We start from the raw sequence: 13749 nt of genomic DNA, 5'->3' as shown, positions 1-13749 counted from the left end.
AGCCTGGTTAGAAAGCATATTTTCATATGGAAGAGAATACCAGTCCCCTAAAATTTCAACAAGAAAAAGCAACACAGTCTCAGTTTATTTGCTTAATCTTGTTCTATCGAGTTTTAAAATTGTAGGGTGTGGGATTGAACTCAGGGCCTGGAGCATGCTAGGGCACACACTAAGCCCTATTTTGACAATTTTCTCTGCTCTTTCTTTGATTTTTTAGGTTGTTGTTGTTAGGGGTGGTGGTTTTTGTGGTGCTGGGAACCAAACCCAGGGCCTTGAGTATGCTAGGCAAGCACTCTACCACTGAGCCACAGGGCCTCGTGTAGCCCAGGCTGCCATGAAACTAGGGCTCCTCCCACTTCAACCTCTCAAGTGCTAGGAGTTCAGGATGTACCTGGCCGCTTCCTATATTTTAAAGCTATATTATTTGTGCATGAACATTTAAGATTGTTGTATTATCCCAATGAATTGTTCACTTTATCACTGATGATTCTCTTTATCTTAATATTAGTGTAGTCCGAACAGTTTTTTTGTGATTAGTGTTTGCATGTTACATCTTTTTTTCATCCTTCACTTTATCCTGTCTCCATCTGCATATTTCAGATTTGTGTATTGTAAGCATCTTATTTTATGGTCATATTTTGTTATTTGTCTGATAGTTTTTTGTCTATTCCTTGGAGTGTTTTAGACCATTTAAATTTAATGTCACACAAATATGGTTGGGTTTAGTCTACCATAGGGATGGGCAAGCTACAGTCACAGTTATGCCTGTTTGTTTATGTATTATGTATGGCTACTTCCATGTTACCATGGCAGAATTGAATAGCTGTGACAGACACCGTGTGGTCTCCAAAGTCTAAAATAATGATTGATCCTTTATAGAATTGTCAAGTCCTACGTTGCCAAATGCTCTTTGTTTTCTGTTTGATTTATCTGCTTTTGCTCCTTTGTTTTTCCTTTCTTGCCTTTGTATTATTTTGGTAATTCTTTTTATCACCTCTGTTGACTTTTTAGCTATACTATTTTTTCTTCAATAGTTGCTAAGAATTATAGTGTGTATCCTTCAGTTACACACCATGTGCCTACAGTAGAACCTAGCAATGGCACGATTCCATATGCCATACATTATATTTACTAATTCATTATAAACCCAATGAAACACACTGTGCTACTTTTTCTTTAATCAATATGTAAATAAAAAGTTTAGATATGTCTTTAAAAATTCTCCTTTTGTATTTACCACTTCTGGTATTCTTCATTCCTTTGTAGATCTAGGCTTTCATCTGGGATCACTCTTCTCAGAAAAACTTTTATTTACTTATTTATTTATTTATTTTTTACACAGGGTCTCACTGTATAATCCAGGTTGGTCTCAAACTCCCAATCCTCCTGACATGGCCTTCTCACCCTCCTAGGATTAGAGGTGGCTACCACCATGCCTGGCTTATTATTTCTTTTAGTATTGGCCTGCTTGAAAAATATTTTGTACTTTTTTGTCCAGAAATATATATATATATTTGTAGTACTGGGGCTTGAACTCAGGGCCTATACCTTGAGCCACTCCACCAGACCTTTTTTTGTGATAGATGTTTTTGTGATAAGGTCTCTGAACTATTTGCCCAAGTTGGCTTCAAACTATGATCCTCCTAATCTCTGCCTCCTGAATTGCTAGGATTACAGCCATAAGCCACCAGCACCTGGCCAGAAATATTTTTATATTGCCTCATTATTGGAAGAATATTTTCACTGGGTATAGACCACTAGATTAGCAGGTTGTTTTTCTTTCTATCCCTTTAAAGATGTCAGTTTATTGTTTTCTGGCTTCAATTATTTCTGTTAAGTCAACCATCACTCTTACCTTTTCAAGATATTTTTCTATATGATTTTAAAATTTCATTCAAATGTGCTTAGGTGGGTTTTTTTTTTGTATTTATCCTATCAGATTTCACTGAGATTTTTTGGATCGATAGTTGTGGTCTTTGTAAGTTTTGGGAAACTCTGAGCTATTCTTTCTTCAAATATTTCCTCAGCCCAGTTTTCTCTTATTTCTGGAACTCCAGCTAGGTGTATGTTAGACTGTTGACACTTTTTTGTTTCCATTAAATTTTTTTATTTGTGATTCATTATTGATCATTTCTAGTTACTTGTTTTCAAGTCTTCCTGTCTTTTTTCCTGAGGTACCATAATCTCCTCTTGATCCTACAATGAATTTTTCCATCCAGATCTCTTTTTTTAGTTATTTTAAAATTTTTTTATTTATGTATTCAAATGTGCATACATTGTTTGGACCATTTCTCCCCCTCCGGCCCCTGCCCCTCCCTTTCCCCCCCACCCACTTCGCTTCCAGGCAGAACCTGTTCTGCTCTCTTTTCCAATTTTGTTGAAGAGAAGCCATAAGCAATAATAAGAAAGACGAAGCGTTTTTGCTAGTTGAGATAAGGATAGCTATACAGAGAGATTCCTAGCATTGTTTCCATGCACAAGTGTGTTACAACCCAAGTTGATTGATCTCCACTTGACCTTTTCACTAGTTCCTGATCCCCTTCCCATATTGACCTCTGTTGCTTTAAGGTTTCTATATTAGCTCCTCTGCAGTGGGGACATCACACACTTTCAGGTTTTGGGTTTCCTGCCTATCCCCATACCTCCTGTATATGCTCTCCCCTTAGCGTGTGACCCACGTCCTACAACATTGCATATTTGCCCTAGATCTAAAGTCCGCATATGAGGGAGAACATATGATTTTTGGTCTTCTGAGCCTGGCTAACCTCGCTAAGAATGTTCTCCAGTTCCATCCATTGACTTGAGAATAATAAGATTTCATTTTTCTTCATGGCTGAGTAAAACTCCATTGTGTATAAATACCACATTTTCTTAATCCATTCGTCTGTAGTGGGGCATCTTGACTATTTCCATAACTTGGCTATTGTGAATAGTGCCATAATAAACATGGGTGTGCAGGTGCCTCTGGCGTAACCTATGTCCCATTCCTTTGGGTATATCCTCAGGGGTGGGATCGCTGGATCATATGGCAGATCTATGTTTAGATTTTTAAAGAAGCCTCAATGTTTTTTTCCAGAGTGGTTGTACTAGCTTACGTTCCCACCAGCAGTGTACAAGGGTTCCTTTTTCCCCACATCCTTGGTGGTGTTTTTGATGATGGCTATTCTAACAGAGGTGAGGTGGAATCTTAGTGTGGTTTTGATTTGCATTTCCTTTATGGCTAGAGATGGTGAATATTTTTTCATGTGTGTTTTGGCCATTTGAATTTCTTCTCTTGAGAAAGTTCTGTTTAGTTCAGTTGCCCATTTCTTTATTGGGTCATTGATTTTAGGGGAGTTTAGGTTTTTTGAGCTCCCTGTATTTTCTGTTTATCAGTCCTTTGTCTGATGTGTAGCTGGCAAATGTTTTCTCCCACTCTGTGGGTGGTCTCTTCAGTTTAGAGACCATTTCTTTTGTTGTACAGAAGCATTTTAGTTTTATGTAGTTCCATTTGTCCATCCTTTCTCTTAGTTGCTGAGCTGCTGGGGTTCTATTGAGGAAGTCCTTGCCTATACCTATTACTTTTAGAGTATTCCGTGCTCTTTCCTGTACTAACTTCAGAGTTTTGGGTCTGATATTAAGGTCCTTGATCCATTTTCAGTTGATACTCGTACAGGGTGATAAGCATAGATCTAGTTTCAGTTTTTTGCAGATGGATAGCCATTTTTCCTAGCAACATTTGTTGAAGAGGCTGTCTTTTCTCCATTGTATATTTTTGGGAACTTTGTCAAAAATAAGGTGGGCATAGTTGTGTGGATTCATATCCGGGTCCTCTGTTCTGTTGCACTGGTCTTCATGTCTGTTTTTGTGCCAGTACCATGCTGTTCTTATTGCTATGGCTTTGTAATATAGTTTGAAGTTGGGTATTGTGATACCTCCAGCATTGCTCTTTTTGCTGAATATTGCCTTGACTATTCACAGTCTCTTGTGTTTCCAAATGAACTTTGGGGTAGATGTTTCAATCTCTGTGATGAAAGTCATTGGGATATTGGTGGAAATTGCATTAAGCATGTAGATTGCTTTTGGTAGTATAGCCATTTTTACTATGTTGATTCTACCGATCCATGATCATGGGAGATCTTTCCTCCTTCTGTAGTGTTCCTTGTTCTCTTTCTTCAGGGGTTTGTAGTTCTCCTTGTAGAGCTAGATCATTCACATCCTTTGTTAAGTTTACTCCTAGGTATTTTTTTTTTTTTGAGATTACTGTAAATAGAATTGTTTTCATATATTCTTTCTTGGTTTGTTTGTTATTGGTGTATAGAAAAGCTAATGATTTTTGTAAGTTGATTTTGTATCCTGCCACCTTGCTGTAGCTGTTTATGGTGTCTAGGAGTTTTTTGGGTCTTTAAGGTAAAGAGCATATCATCTGCAAATAGGGATATTTTGACAGTTTCTTTACCTATTTGTATTCCTTTTATTTCTTCTTCTTGCCTAATTGCTCTGGCTAGGAATTCCAGGACTATGTTGAATAGGAGTAGGGATAGTAGGCACCCTTGTCTCATTCCTGATTTTAAGGGAAATGGTTTCAGTTTTTCACCATTAAGTATGATGTTGGCTGTAGGTTTGTCATATATAGTCTTTACAATGTTGAGGTACTTTCCTTCTATTCCTAGTTTTCTTAGAGCTTTTATCATGATGTGGTATCGGATTTTTTCGGAGGCTTTTTCTGCATCTATTGAGATGATCAAGTGGTTTTTATCTTTGCTTGTATTAATGTGCTGTATTACATTTATAGGTTTGCATATGTTCATCCCAGGATCCCCTATATCCCTGGGATGAAGCTGACTTGGTCATGGTGAGTGATCTTTCTGATGTGTTGTTGGATTCAGTTTGCCATTATTTTATTGAGGATTTTTGCATCAGTGTGCATTAAGGAGATTGGCCTATAGTTCTCTTTTTTGGAGGTGTCTTTGTCTGGTTTTGGGATGAGTATAATACTGGCTTTATAAAATGAGTTAGGCAGTGTTCCTTCCCTTTGTATTTCATGGAACAGTTCAAGGAGGGTTGGTATCAGTTCTTCTTTAAAGATCTGATAGAATTCAGCAGTGAATTCATTGGGTCCTAGACTTTTCTTTTTTGGGAGACTCTTTATTGCTGCTTCAGTTTCGTTTGGTGTTATAGATCTATTCAGGTGATTAATATCCTCTTGGTTCAATTTTGGATGGTCATAAATATCTAGAAATCTGTCCATTTCTTCAAGATTTTCAAATTCATTAGAATATAGGTTCTCAAAGTAGTCTCTGATTATTTCCTAGATTTCTGTTGTGTTTGTTATCTCCCCTTTTGCATTTCTGATTTTACTTATTTGGGTTTTTTCTCTCCTCATTTTAGTCAGGTTTGCCAGTGGTCTGTCAATCTTATTTATTTTTTCAAAGAACTAGCTTTTTGTTTTCTTTCTTTTTTTAGTTTTTACCCCTCCTTACTCACCCATATTTCCCTACGCCCTATACAGACCAGGCACAGGACCTGGTCTTAGGTGTATATGTGGTAAGTTTACTTTCTCTCCTCTTTCTATGCAGTCAGTATAAAAACGCAGCCTATGGTAAGCACCAGGAGACTTTTTTTTTAAGTTCTTAAAGTTCCATTTGGATTTTTTTATAGCTTCTATTTCCCTGTTGAAATTTTCCATCTTGCTTACTTTTGTCCATCTTTTCCTCTAAATATTTTAATATATTACAAATTTCCTTGTGTCCTAATTCCAGCATTTAGGTCATCTGTGAAGCTGCTACTGATGTTTTTGTTTTTCTCTCCATAAGGACCACATTTTCCTGCTTTTTCAGGGCTTATAGTTCTTTTATTATAGGCCAGAATTAACATTATAAAAGAACAATGGAGATGAAGTAGATAATAACTTGCTCTTTTGTCTCTCAAGCAGTTTGGATGAGGGGCTGATCTGTTTGTAATCAGAAGTTAAGCTTTGTTAGTTTGGTTTAACTTTTGTTTCAGATGCCCAGAGAATGAGGTGAGATCCCACTTTTGAGCATAACTTTGATATTTAAGGACTATGAATCTATAAGATTCCTCTCTATTCCAGACCTGACTTCAACCATAAAAATCCCTATGCGGAGAATTGACAGGTAGGGGTTAGCTTTGCCTCTGTCTTCCCTGAGGTACCATCTACCCCACAGCCTAGCTCAGTTATTTAAGGATCAACTCCTCCTTTTCCATGCAATATTTACTGCCTGTGGTAAGCTTGCCCCCTCTGCTGGACTTTGACCCCAGGGAACAAAGTGTTCCCTGGTTTGGATCACCTAGAAAGGGCACATTTCTTACTGGAATTTGGTCCATTTTCTCTTTGCTTTCATAGCTCTTTGATGTCTTTAAAAAAATAAGTTTTTTCTTTTTAAATTTATTCAGTAGAAATGGTGGTATTTTGTGGACTTTCCTGTTCTGATTGGAAGTAGAACTCTGAGCAACTAATGGGAAAAGAATTCCTTTCTGCAAATCCCTCTTACAGTTCTCAGTGGGATGACTGTACTGGGCAGAGTGGAGGTAATTTTGAGTGTATGTATCTGTCATTATTGGGTGATTTACTGTGAAGAGTCATCACATCATGATACTAATGGACTCTTGTCTGAATTTAGGCCAACCGAGACCTTCTTCATGTCGCACTTAAACAGTTCTGCAGATTTCAGCGTTGGCTTTCACTGTGAGGTCTAAGTTAGCATATCTCTACCTTTTCTGTAATGCAGACTTGCATTGGGAGTGAAGTACTTAATTTTGGAAATCTCCGGAAGTAAAATGGCACAAACATTGAATGAAAGTTATCATCATGAAATGTGTTAACTCTATTATGTATATTATAAGGCAACTTTATTTTTATTTTTTATTTTTGGTGGAACTGTGGTTTGTACTCAGGTCTTCATGCTTGGGCAGCAGGTGCTCTTCCACTTTAGCCATATTTCCAGTCCATCTTGCTCTGGTTATTTTGGAAATGGGTTCTTGTGAACTATTTATCTGAACTGGCCTCAAACTCAGCCTCTTAAGTAGCTAGGATTACAGGCCACTGACATCCGATACAACTTTATTTTTTATTAATATATAAGCTGTAAGGTAATTATTGCTCAGATAGCTTTTGTTCTCTTAGGGTAAGATTTTGTGTGTGTGCGTGTGTGTGTTTATTATATATGCTCCTTGACTTATAATGAATTCAAATCCTGATGAGCCCATCATAAGTTGAAATTTCCAAGTTTAAAATGCATTTAATTCACCTACACTTAGCTTACTACCTTCTCATACACCTAGCTTAGCCTTCTCTGTCATAACATGCTCTGAACACTTACATTAGCCTACAGTTGGGCAAAATCATCTACCACAAAGGCTATTTTATAATTAAGTATTGAGTATCTCATGAAATGTATTGAATTCCTGAATCAAAAAAAAAAAATTCTGGTCACATAGGGTACTGTACAGTGACAACAGTTGTTTACCTTCCTGCTGAGTGTGCCTAACTGAGGGCTGAGGCTAGTGCCTCTGGCACACACCTCTGGAGAGAGTAGCAGCAGAGCATGGCGCCAGTTAGCACTATCTTGGGAAAAGATCAAAATCTAAAATTAAATGTGCCTTTTCTATTGAGTGCATATTTGTTTTTGCACCTTTGAAAAACCAAAAACTTGTAAGTAGAAAGAACTATTGTAGGTTTATTAGAATATTTTCTTACATCTTAGGTTTCTTTCTTTAAAAAAAAAAAAAAAACCTTATTTTTATTGTGTTAAAATTGGTGACCATGGAAACTAATTGATAGCAACAGAAAGCATGGCAGTGGTTGCTGGAGATGGGCAAAGGAAGACACAGGAGGGAGGGACCGTTAGGATGTGATACAGATGTTCCTTATTATGATTGTGCTCATTTTGCTTGTACTCAATAAAGTTGAAAAATTTACATTCAGTTAAATGCAGAGGCCTTCAGTATAGAGTTTAGTGAGTTTTAACAAATGCATATACCTGCATAACAAATCCAAGCAGGGGACAGACCGTTTCCATCACTGTCAGCCCCCCAGGCAACCATCGTTTTCATTTCCATCACATATGGTAGTTTTGCTTGTTTTTGCTTAACTGGATGTTTTTGAGATTTATTCATGTGTGGTTTTTTGTTTTGTTTTGTGGTGGTACTGGGGTTTGAACTCAGGGCTTCATGCTAGCTAGATAAACGCTCTGTCACTTGAGCCATTCCACCAGCTAATTCATTATTTTTAAAAACTGATTTGTTGAAATACAATTCATGTAACAAAAATAGTTTTGAAATGAACAATTCAGTGACATTTAATAGTCACAATATTGTACTATCAGCTCCCACCTTCTCTAGTTTCAAGAAATTTCCTTGTCTTCAAAAATACAAAAACCCTTTTCTCATTTAGCAGTTTCTGCTCATCTCTCCCTCCCCCATCCCTTAACAATCACCATTTCTGCACTGTGTTTTAATTCTGTATTTATTCTAGATATTTCATATAAATAGAATAATACAAAATGTAACCTTTTATAGCTGGTTTCTTTCACTTACCATAATGTATTAGAGGTACATCCACAATGTAGCATGTGTCATCAGCACTTTATTCCTTTTGTGGCCAAATAATAGTCCATTATATGCATATACCACATTTTGTTTATCCATCTGTTGTTGGCATTTAATTTGTTTCCACCTTTTCGTTGTTGTGAATAGTGTTGCTGTAACATGTGCATGCATGTAATTGTTTGAGTACCTATATTTAGTTCTTTTGGTTCTCTACCCAGGAGTGTGATTGTGGAGTCATGATAATTTGGTTTAATTTTTAAAGGATGCATCAAACTATTTTTCATAGCATCTCTACGACTTGATACTCCTATCAGTAATGTGGGTTCCCATTTCTCCATGTCATTGCCAGTGCTTGCTATTTGTCTTCTTTAAGTTATAACCAGCCTAGTGAGTGTGAAGTGGTATCTTGTTGTATGTGTGATGTGTATTTCCCTAATGACTATTGATGTTGAGCATCTTTTTATGTCGTTGTTGGAAAATGCAAATGTAAGTCTTTTCAAGTCTTCTGCCAGATATTTTAATTGGGTTGTTTTCTTGGGTTATCTTTTTTGCTATTTTGATTTTTGTCTTTTTGTTCTTTTGTTGCTGAGTTTTTTGGGTTTTATAGACACTAGACATTATGTATTGATCAGCTGATGCAATTTAGGTTGTTTCCACCTCAGTTACTGTGAGTAATACTACAGTGAAGATGGGAGTATAAAGTCACTATGAGAACGTGATTCAATTGTTTCAACAAATATTAGGAAGTAGGATTATAGAGTATATAGAGTTTTTAATTTTGATTAATTCTAATTTATTTTTCTCTTGTGATGCAAAAGATACAGTCCTTTTGCATCATATCTGAGAATTCATTGTCAATCCAGGATCATGAAGTTTTACTTTTATGTTTTCTTTTAATAGTTCTGTGATTTTAGCTCATATTTAAGTTAAGTTTTGTGTATGGTATGAGGTAGAAGTCCAGCCTTGCTCTTTGGCATGTGAATATCCAGTTTTCTCGCACCATTTGTTGAAGAATGCTCTATTCCTTTGAATTGTCTTGGCACCCTTGCCAAAAATCAGTTGATAGCCGGGTGGAGGTGGCTCATGCCTGTGATCTTAGCTACTCAGGAGGCAGAGATCAGGAGGATCAAGGCCAGCCCAGGCAAAGAGTTCACGAGAGTGCATCTTGAAAATACCCAACACAAAATAGGGCTGGTGGAGTTGTTCAGGTGTTAACCTGTTTAGCAACTGTGAGGCCCTGAGTTCAAACCCTAGTTTACAAAAAAATAAATAAATAAACGTCGACTATAGATGTGAGTTTATTTCTGGACTCTCAGTTTTTGTCTATCTATATGCCAGAACAGAACCATGCGTTTTGATTACTAAAGCTTTGAAGTAATATTTGAAATTGGGAAGCATGAGTCCTCCAGCCATCTTCTTTTTTAAGAGTGTTTTGGTTGTTTGGGGCCTCTTAAAATTTCATGCTAATTCAAGGATTGGTTTCATATTTCTTCAGTTCAGTCTTTACTGCTAAGTAATAGTGTGTGAATGTAGGCAGTTGGCTTATCCAGAGTCCTATTAAGTATATTCTCCAGTTGATGGAGAATGAATAAGCACGTGTATTCTGTTCTTTGATCTGTGTTTCCTTTCTTACGTTAATTTGGAGCTAGAGCTGTTGTTTTTGTCAAGCTCTACCTTAAATGAATTTATTCTTCAAAAGCATTTGTTGCTAAGGAACCAGTGCCTTTTTGGCCATGTCTTTTACATTCCAGCTTTAGAAGATGATGTGTTTTCAAGGCTTAATATTCTTTGTTCATGATTTATACATGTTTTATCAAGAAAAATAACACTCTGAGTTACTTGCAAATAATTTACCTTCTTTCTTCACAGGTGCCCTTTTTATCTCCTTTGGAAGGTCATATTTACTTAAAAATAAACTGTCAAGTGAATTCAAGTGTTGAAGAAAAAGGTTTTCTAGTAAGTCACTTCACTTGATTGTTACTGTCTTCTGTTTTGTGAGCTGTAGACTTGGTCTCCTGTTCGAATAAAAGCCTGTAATCAATGATGAGTTGCTTTGGTGAAGATTTGCCTTATGTCCTCCATATGCCACAGACTGTGCTGGTACTGGAACAAAATAGGCCACCAAAGATAATCCCTCCATTAAGTTTAAGAGAGAGAAATAGAGAGCAGACAAGTACTTTATAGTGCCATAATAGGAGAAAGCATAGTGGTGCAGAGGTGAGAACTGTGATATACCTGTGTTGTGGGTGGGCAAGGGTAATGGAAGAAACTACTGGAAAAAGTAACTCCTAATCTGCTAACTGAAAAAGTTAGCCAGGGGGAAGGAGAGAAGTGCTCCAGATAAAGGGGAATATTCACAGTGGCATGGGTCCCCTACATTCCTCACACTGTCACAAAGGATGATACACTTAGAGAGGAGCAGGTATTTTAGGATAGTTAGAGCTTAGTGTTGGGGGTGGTGGATGAGGAGAGTATGGTTAGGGAAATGGGCTGCTTCAAGAATCTGGACTTTATTCTGCAGCCTCTTGGCTACTACTGTAGGATTTTAAGCAGAGGAAAATATCAACTTTGAAGTTTAGAAAAATCAATTTTAAACTTTTTCTTTGTTAGCATGTATTGTACAAAAGGGTTTCATTGTGATATTTCCATGCATGCATATAATATACTTTGATTAAATTCACCCCCTATATTATTCTTGTCCTCTCCTGCCCCTGCCTTTTAAAACGAGTTTAGCAGGTTTCTTTATTCTATTTCTATACATGAACATAAGAACTTCGACCACATTCACCCCTGCTTCATCCTTCCCCCTCCCACTGGTTCTAACCCCTAAACAGTCCCAATTTACACTCCTGTAATTCATATTTTTAAGGTGTAGATACTGCATATGGGAAAGAACATGCAATATTTGTCTTTCTCAGCCTGGTTTATTTCACTTAACATGATGATCTCTAGTCCTGTCTATTTACCTGCAAGCATCATAATTTCATTCTTCTTTATGGCTGTGGGGATATGTACCACATTTTCTTTATCCATTTATTGGTTGACCGGCACCTGGGTTGATTCCATAGTTTGGCATTGTGAATAATGGTACTATAAACATAAACATGGGTGTGCAAGTGTCTCTATTGTATCCTAGCTTAGATTCCTTCAGATACCTGCTCAGAAGTCATATAGTAGGATCATAAGGTGATTCTAGTTTTTGAGTTTTAAGAGACCTACATAGTACTGCTCTAATTTACATTCCCACCAACAGTATATAGGTTCTTTCCTCTTCCCCTCATCCTTGTCAGCTTTGTTCTTATTTGTTTAGAAAACATTTTGACTGTGTGGAAACTAGATTAGAGAATGGTGACCCTGAAAGACCAGTTAGGAGACTGTTACTTCATATGAGTGACAAGTGGGGACCCAGCATGGAGAAATGAAGGAGAAAGAAAGTGCAGGTACTAGCTGTTTGTCTATGTGGAGTGGGAAAGAATCACCTTGCATGACTTGAGTGTCAGGGATAGTACTAGAAAAGGGACTTGGGAGCAAGTGTAATTAATTCTTCCCACATTTGGAATGGGGAATAGTATATTCTTCCCCACCATTTTATTGTGAACATGGAAAGCAAACAACAATGTTGATAGAAATTTATAATGAACACTCATCTGCCCACCTTCTAGATTTTATTTTTAACCTGTAACACTTTTTACTGTCCTTGCTTTTTCATATATCTACCATCTAGTCATCCTTTAGCCATCCCTTGAGCCATTGCCCAATCTGTCTTATTTTTGGGGGAAGAATTCAAAGTATATTATAGATGTTAGGTATTTTCCCCTAAAACTTAAGCACATATTCCCTGAATTTCACCTCTGTAACCCAAGTTTCCATTCAGATATGGACTATTACCATCATCTCAGAAAGTTCATGTCTCTTCCCAGCCAATTCCCACCCACAATGGAATTAAACAATTTGAGTTTTGGATGCCTAGAGACATGTTTCAAAGATCTAGGTTTGGGACTCAAGGTTGGTCTTTTAGCTGAGGTAGAGATTTGGATGTCTGAAGTATAGTGGTGGTGATAAAAGGCTGGGACCAGTGAGGGAGACTGACAGGAGAAGCAGCAACACTTAAAAGACAGGACAAAGGAGAGAAGTCCTCAGAGGGGACTGTGGGATAGACATGGAGAGTTTATTGTCATGATAGCCAAGTGAAGAGAGATGGAAGGAGGGAGTGAGGGCAAATTAGATAAGGATCATTACTACCTTTGTTCCAGCCTGGGCTAAAGCAGATGCTAGAATGCAAATATGATAGATTTCGGTGCATGGGAGGTGAGGAACAGGAACAACTCTTGGAAACAAAGTTTGGCAGCAAAGGGGTAAAGAGAGGAGAGTATGATACATGCAGAGATCCATAAGGTAAAAGGTTTTTATCCACATTTTATTAACATGGGAAATAACTGAGCAGTGTTAAATGAAAATGTGTGGCTTTGGCTATAGCCAAAGAGGTTGAAGATAGAGGCCAAGAGAGTCTGAACTAGGTTATTCATGAAAGCAAGGTCATGAAAGAGGAAGAAAGGAGCCCAAACCATAGCTCACAGGATCGTTTTTTACAGAATTATACTTTTTTTCATTATCAGAGAAGGGTCAGCATGTGGAATGCATAGAAGATTGTGGGAATGGTGAAAGTCTGCTTTTTTCTTTTTGTGATGTAAGAATTTGAATGATACAAATCAGTTTGCAGTTGCAGTTGAAGGGTACAGAAAGAGAGCTAGATTGTAAGAAAAGTCTCTGTAGCCTAGGTAAATCAGACTTCTCATGAACTCCCCCCTCCCCCCCCACCCATTAGCTATTTTTCACATTCAGGTCCAGCAGGTGGCACTAGATATTCTTAGGTTTTTTAAATTACTTTTTTGTTTGTTTGTTTTTGCTTTTTTTTTTAATATATAAATTTCTGACTTTAAAACCATGCTTACCTTCTGACCTTTTCCTCACTTTAAAAAATATTTTAATTTTTTATTTGAAAAGTAAAAATTGTATATATTTATGTTGTACAATATGGAATTTTGATATATGTAACCATTACAGAATGATTAAATCAAGTTATCCTACTGACTTTTTTTGTGGTACTAGTGCTTGAACTCAGGGCCTTCACCTTGAGCCACTCCACCAGCCCTATTTTTGTGAAGGGTTTTTAGAGACAGGTTCTTGTGGAACTATTTG

The 13749-nt window shown here is 37.2% G+C and overlaps 1 protein-coding gene and 1 non-coding gene across 5 annotated transcripts in view; one reads left to right on the top strand and one right to left on the bottom strand.

Annotated features, from left to right (window-relative positions):
- Nucleotides 1-13749, top strand: part of Anln (anillin, actin binding protein) — a 66977-nt gene that overhangs the window by 42635 nt on the left and 10593 nt on the right. For all 4 annotated transcript variants that reach the window (XM_074065290.1, XM_074065291.1, XM_020182903.2 and 1 more), the window contains one exon: nt 10420-10506. In XM_074065290.1, the coding sequence (XP_073921391.1) occupies nt 10420-10506 (87 nt within the window). The remainder of the gene's footprint in view (nt 1-10419; nt 10507-13749) is intronic.
- Nucleotides 5467-5598, bottom strand: LOC141421137 (small nucleolar RNA SNORA51). Its single transcript, XR_012445811.1, has one exon. It is a non-coding gene; the product is annotated as a small nucleolar RNA SNORA51 (small nucleolar RNA).

This window comes from Castor canadensis, chromosome 2, assembly GCF_047511655.1.
Source record: "Castor canadensis chromosome 2, mCasCan1.hap1v2, whole genome shotgun sequence".
Classification (NCBI taxonomy): domain Eukaryota; kingdom Metazoa; phylum Chordata; class Mammalia; order Rodentia; family Castoridae; genus Castor; species Castor canadensis.
The sequence above is the reverse complement of the archived record's forward strand: the minus strand, read 5'-3'. Positions and strand labels throughout refer to the sequence as shown.